General features: G+C 39.7%; 2 protein-coding genes across 2 annotated transcripts; both read left to right on the top strand.

The window, feature by feature from the left end:
* The first annotated feature begins 1705 nt into the window (after positions 1 to 1705).
* Positions 1706 to 2378, top strand: LOC118911142 (keratin-associated protein 2-1). The gene has a single exon (XM_036882844.2). The coding sequence runs from the start codon at positions 1774 to 1776 to the stop codon at positions 2143 to 2145; it is 372 nt and encodes a 123-aa protein (XP_036738739.2). The 5' UTR covers positions 1706 to 1773; the 3' UTR covers positions 2146 to 2378.
* A 2912-nt stretch (positions 2379 to 5290) lies between these two features.
* On the top strand, positions 5291 to 6120 carry LOC118911137 (keratin-associated protein 1-3-like). The gene has a single exon (XM_036882839.2). The coding sequence runs from the start codon at positions 5349 to 5351 to the stop codon at positions 5736 to 5738; it is 390 nt and encodes a 129-aa protein (XP_036738734.2). The 5' UTR covers positions 5291 to 5348; the 3' UTR covers positions 5739 to 6120.
* Positions 6121 to 6455: the final 335 nt, after the last annotated feature.

Genomic DNA, 6455 nt, shown 5'->3' with positions numbered 1-6455 from the left:
CTAGATGAAACTTGAGGGCATTATGCTAAGTGAAATAAGTCAGACAAAGCAGACAAACATTGTATGATCTCACCTATAAGTGGAATCAAGAACACTGAACTCACAGAAACAGAGTAGAGAGGTGGTTGCCAGGGGCTAAGAGGTGGAAGAAATGGGAAGCTGTTGGTTGAAGGGTATAAACGTAAAGGTTTAAGATGAATGAGTTCTGAGGAGCCAGTGCATAGCATGGTAACTACAGTCACCTCACTGAATATTTGAAAGTTGTCAAGAGAGTAGAGCTTTAGTGTTCTCATCATAATAACAAAATAGTAGTTATGTGAGGTGAAGGATGTATTAACTAACCTTATTGCAATAAACATTTTGCCATATATATGTGTATCAAACCATCACAATGTACACCTTAAACTTACACAATGTTATATGTCAGTTATATTTCAATAAAGCTGAGGGAGGAAAGAGAGAAATATGCAAGTTTTTATCTACACTCTGGTTCCTGCTCTGAAAAAATCATGTGCGTCCACGGACAAGGGAAAGAATGTGAAACATGAGAGTCAAAGGTACCCACTGATGAGACTGCCCTTGATTTCTCTCTCCTCTGCTTCCCCAGTTGTGACTATACGTTCAGTTCAGTCCATTTACATTCCCTTTAAAGTTTTGAAATAATGTTTGAAATTCCATTTGGGGAGACTTAGCTCCTAGGGCCTGAGGCATATTCTTTTGAATGATGGGAATGATCCTAAAATCCTGTCTGGTAAATAACTGGAGGGGTAAAGCTGAAAAGTAATGAGACCATTTCCTCCATGCAATTCTTCAACTGCCTTGGCAATATTCCCTGAAGAAGCACATCCATCACGCTTCTAGCAATGCCATTGCAGAGCAGCTCTGCGGCCTCTGAACAATGTACTGTATTTGTTTGCAATGTTGGTTGGAAAAAAACCTCCATCTTGTCACTTCTTACTCATAGCCCCTGCACCCATGTCAAGGGATATGTTAAAAAAAAAACAAAACTTATCATTACATGATTCTTTATCACATATACAAAAAAGGTAAGTATAAAAAATGTCATGTCTCAGAGATAAAATCATCATTCTGTGACCAGAAGTACCAGAGTTGCATACAACCTGAACAGGAGAAGAGAAAAAAGAAAATGGATGGCAATCTTGGATGCTTTATTCCAATGTTTACAAAAATGAACTTTTGCCTTTCGCATGCAAGTATATAAGATGCAGTCATATTCAAGGCCTATGCATTCCATTACATCAGGTGATAAGTAAACATATTCCCAAGGAATCCAGCCCGAAGGACATGTTTGAAACCTGATTCACTTAGAGGCTTTTCAGGGGATCTCTTGAGGGTCAAGGATAGGACCTTCTCAGGGCTCTAGACACCCCTAGTTGTTTAACTTACTTTAAAAATTTCTGTTCCTTTAAGACCATTTTGCCCAGGACTCATCAGACTCTATCTACCAAAAATTAGTGTCAAGAGCTGCTATCACCTCAAATGGCTGTGAGAGCTTAGATGTTGATGAGCAACATGAATATATCCATATTTAGGGATGCAAGAAGAGTTCTTTAATGAGATCATGAGTATGTCACATGCAATACAACCATTAGTCAAAACAAAATTCTATTTAATTGGCTAAAAGATAAACAAGAGAGGTCATCAGCACCAGTGCAGAGTATATAAAGGGCCCAGAGCAGGAGGAAGACATTCACACCCAAGAACACCCAAATCCTCTCACCAGCCCAGCCCAGCCCAGCTCCAGACACCACCATGATCGACTCCTGTTGCGGCTCCGGCTTCTCCTCCCTGAGCTGTGGGGCAGGCTGCTACCGCGACCCCGGCTGCTGTCTCCCCGTGTCTCACCAGACCACCGTGTGCCGCCCCGTGACCTGCGTGCCCCGCTGCACACGCCCCATCTGCGAGCCCTGCCGGCGCCCCGTCTGCTGCGACCCATGCTCCGGGCAGGACGGCTGCTGCTGCCCCATCTTCTGCTGCCCCACGTCCTGCACGGCCGTGGTCTGCCGCCCCTGCTGCTGGGCCTCCACCCGCTGCCAGCCCATCTCTGTGCAGGCTCCCTGCTGCCGCCCCCCCTGCTGCCAGCCTGCCGCCTGCCACAGCACCTGCAGGACCTCCTGCTGCTGAGCAGTGCACTGACTGCCTAGAGCAAATAATCAACCTTCTGAAAAAGTCATACTCCCATTTATCTACCTAAAACACCTTCTGACCTGAGCCATCAAGACCCCAAGTCAACCAGGATTGAATGGAGGTCCAGACGCATCTTTGTAGCAGTAGCAACTTTCTTTTTCCCATCTTAGACCTTTAAACTTGTAACATGTTTATTTTCTAATAAACAAATCTTTGGCCTAGCAAACACAGATTTGGTATTACTTATTCATTGCAATAATTTTCATTAAATTTAAACATAACAAAAATTTATTGATTGCCAACCATCTTCAAGTCACAGACTGTGTGTAGTATACAATTGAAATTAAAATTGAGTTAAAAATGTTCCCCTCCATAAGAAACTCCTAAGGAGATGGATGAAATTCACAATAACTCAACTAAAAGTTAGAATATGAAAAGGAGACATACAACTTTTCCCCACTATCCTGTCAACAGAGAAGTCACTATTAATTGGGAAGAACAAGAAAGACTGAAAAAGAAGCTAGAATTGTATATGGGTTAAGATTTTGGTGTGCAGATCTAAGGGAAAACAGCATTCTCAAAAACAGAAACTATATACACAAAGGTATATAGAGAGGGGTTATTCAGAGGATAGTTTGGCTGGGAGCACTGTATATATGTAGAGTAACAGTGGAAGGTAAATTTGGGAAATGTGTATGCTTTGAATACTAGCCAAAGGAGTATGCCTTAATGCAATAGCACAAAGGAGCTATCAAAAGCCTCGGGGCAGGGGAATGGCATGACAGGCATCAGGCATGAATGGCTCGTATGGTAGCTAGTTATAAAAACAGAACGCCAAAGGTTAGACATATAACAACTACACATGAATAAATCAGGAGGCCATTACCCTGGTCCAAGCAATATACAGTAAGGGCTGGACTAAGATAATGGCCATAAAATAAAGAAAACGCAAAGAGTGTGGCAAATACAGAAACCCAGATGGTATATTAACTAATATGAATATAGGAAACAATTAGGAACCTAATGCGATTTATTGTAGTTCTAGGAGAAACTCTTCTGACCTTGAAAGAATTTTAACATATTGATGCTTATTTACTGTGTGTTTAAAGTCACTATTCTACAGTGTATTCTGCCCACCACTAATATCTCTATTCTTGAGCTACTGTAAATTTTTTTAAATATAAGAGACAAAGAGTTTTAATAACTCTAATTGATCTTGGAAAGCAGCATGGTATAAAGTAAAATGAACTGATCTAGGAAGGAAAGATAGGAGTTTTATATCCAACTCTTCTGGCTACATACTGTATTAATGGAGGAAGTTGCTAACCTCTCCAAAATGCAGCAATTCCTAAACTCAACGGTATTCTAAAATCAACTGATGCTGATAGGAAATTGAAAGTAGTACATACCACATCAGTGCTCCAATTGAGAACTCTGAAGCCAAATGGTTCTATAGTCAACTCTTTTCTTTCATTAATCCCTATCAGTACTATACTTATTTGTGCACAAGGGAAAGATATGAGGCAGACAGACCTTTAGTGCTTTGTATATAATAGAATTCAACAAACATATACTATTTATAAAAAGAATATTATCAGTGTCTACACTTACAAAATTAAATAGCTGGATAGGATGATTTATTAAGTTTTTTATCTCCAATATTTGATGATTCCTTTAACCATTTCTCAACTTCAAACCTATAGTCATGGTTATCATATAACATCAACATCTTTATGAATCATATTCTAATGTAATTCTATCACTGTACAAACCAATACCTCCACCTCATAAAAAAATTAACTATGTGCTTCCATTCATGATTGAAAAGGAGGAATAAACCTCCCATGAGTGGCAATAATATGTTCTTTTGGCCACCACTTTTTTTCATTCCTTCAATGTAAACCAAAATTCCAAATGGAAAATCACATTCTTTCTTTTACCAACCACCAGAAATTGTTTCAATTTTTGTTTTGCTGAAATTTATACCCAGCTCTTCTGGCTATGTACCATGTAAATGGAGCAAGTCACGTAACTTCTCTACAATGTAGCCACTCACAGATTCAACAGTATTTTAACATAAACTGATGTTGAGGGGAAATTAAAAGTGGTCCATACCATAACATCAATTTTCTTATACCTTAAGTATAAGATGTACTTAATCCCTTTGCACGTATGCCTATTGAATGATATCAGTCATCCTTTTCCTAACCTGCCATATAAACACTGTGATCCAGAAAATTATTTCCTAACTCCGTTTTCGTTTGTCAGTAAAAGAATTATGAATTCCTCTTCATGATTTCAATTGTCATGCTCTTCGGTGTAATATCTTCTCATAGGACACATAATGTAGTTACATAAAATGACATAAACTGAAAATAAATCTCATCTTTGAGAAATGGATACTGGCCAGGTAATCCATATAGCAGTGATTTTTATCTTTCATAGAGAAATAAAAATTACATAAAAATTTTTTGTGATTCTTTACTAATTACTGGATATAATTTTAAACACTTATTTCAAATTTGTGCTAATAAAATATCTACAGCAAATTGGAATGGAACAGTTTTTGTTCCCTATATCCTCCTGAGTGATAAATATTTCATCAAATTTGAATATGCGAGGCTCAGGGGAGATCACAGAAATCAGAGATACAATTTCTGGAAAGATCTGTAAGTTTCCATGAATGTGGAATTTATCAGAGTTTCTGTCTATCTGATTATACAGACTATAACCTTATTATCCTCAAAAATATAAAGATAGCCTTACATGAAGAGCAGTTAATGGTTAATAATTTTTTTCTGGAGACTTGAGTTTGGATAAACATGACTCTAAAGCAGTGTTGTCTTATGAGTGAGAGTCACTTTGTCAGGTGATCTGATCACAAGAACAGAACAGAGGCTTGAGGGGAAATTACAGCATTGTTTGAAAATGAAACATCAACATTTCTACCAAAGACAAACACATTTACGGAGTATTAGCTGAGCAATAAGGAAAAACCAATTTGGAGATATATTTAAAACAATTCACTATTTGAATAATCCGAGGGCCACAGAAAAGCTTGCTTAAAGAGTAACAGGATAAAAATGCTGTCCGTCACAAACACAGGCACTGGCCAAGGCCTATAAAAGGCCTGGGTAGAACAAGCAACCCTAACTCAGAAACTCCTCCAGCAACCCAACTCTCAGCCAGCTCCCCACACCATGGCCTGCTGCTCCACTAACTTCTGTGGGTTCCCCAGCTGCTCCACCGCTGGGACCTGTGGCTCCAGCTGCTGCCAGCCAACCTGCTGCCCGACCAGCTCCTGGGGAACCGGCTATGGCATCGGCTGTGGCACTGGCTATGGCACCGGCTATGGCACCGGCTATGGCCTGGAGGGTGGCTCCGGAGCTGTGAGCTGCCGCACCAGGTGGTGCCGCCCTGACTGCCGCGTGGAGGGCACTGTCCTGCCCCCCTGCTGTGTGGTGAGCTGCATACCCCCATCCTGCTGCCAGCTGCACCATGCCCAGGCCTCCTGCTGCCGCCCATCCTACTGCGGACAGTCCTCCTGCCGCCCCGCCTGCTGTGCCTACTGCTGTGAGCCCACCTGTTGAAAATCTCCTTCTGATGGAAATCCTGACAAAATGGCACTTCAAAACTAGCCCATGTAAAGTCCCCACCAACTTCTGAGCTCCAACACCCATAACTCAGCTTGCAATCTCTTGTCACATGGCTACATAATTTCCCCCAAATGTAAATTAATTTATAATGGAAGATCAAAAGTATTTCATAGAGCTGGATATCAACAGAAGTCCTACAACGTGAAAAGAGATATGTAAAGCTTTACTCTAAATATCATCTGAAATAGCTCAACAATTCACTGGATTTTGCATTTTTCAGTGACAAAGTCATTGTTAGAGCTTTCTTTTCTTTGGAATTTGTTATGGATATTGGGGTACTGGGGTTTTTTTAAGTATCAATAAATGTGTCATGGTACTATGATGTTTCTTTGTTTTTGTCCTTTTAATAATGGTCTTTAAGAAATGGCTTTCTTTTGTTTTGCCATTAAATGGTCCAATATTTTGCAACTAAAATGTATGATTAAAAAATACATCATACATTTTATTTAGGAACTATTTCCCAAGGTCCTCACATGTACAAATTGATTCAAAAGATCAATTGTACAGAAAGGATTTTTATGTCATTTAGCATCTGAGATATTGCCAAATCTATTCATTTCATTCACATGATTCTGTGTGCAATCCTTTCAATCATCAGTGGTATAAAAGGATAATACATAATTGGAAAGACAGTAAATACAAGATTTAACG

This window comes from Manis pentadactyla, chromosome 4, assembly GCF_030020395.1.
Source record: "Manis pentadactyla isolate mManPen7 chromosome 4, mManPen7.hap1, whole genome shotgun sequence".
Taxonomy (NCBI): domain Eukaryota; kingdom Metazoa; phylum Chordata; class Mammalia; order Pholidota; family Manidae; genus Manis; species Manis pentadactyla.
Note: the sequence above shows the minus strand (reverse complement) of the source record. Positions and strands in the feature narration are given on the sequence as shown.

Coding starts and splice junctions, on each gene's coding strand:
- LOC118911142 (XM_036882844.2), top strand. CDS start 1,774: ATGATCGACTCCTGTTGCGGCTCCGGCTTCTCCTCCCTGAGCTGTGGG.
- LOC118911137 (XM_036882839.2), top strand. CDS start 5,349: ATGGCCTGCTGCTCCACTAACTTCTGTGGGTTCCCCAGCTGCTCCACC.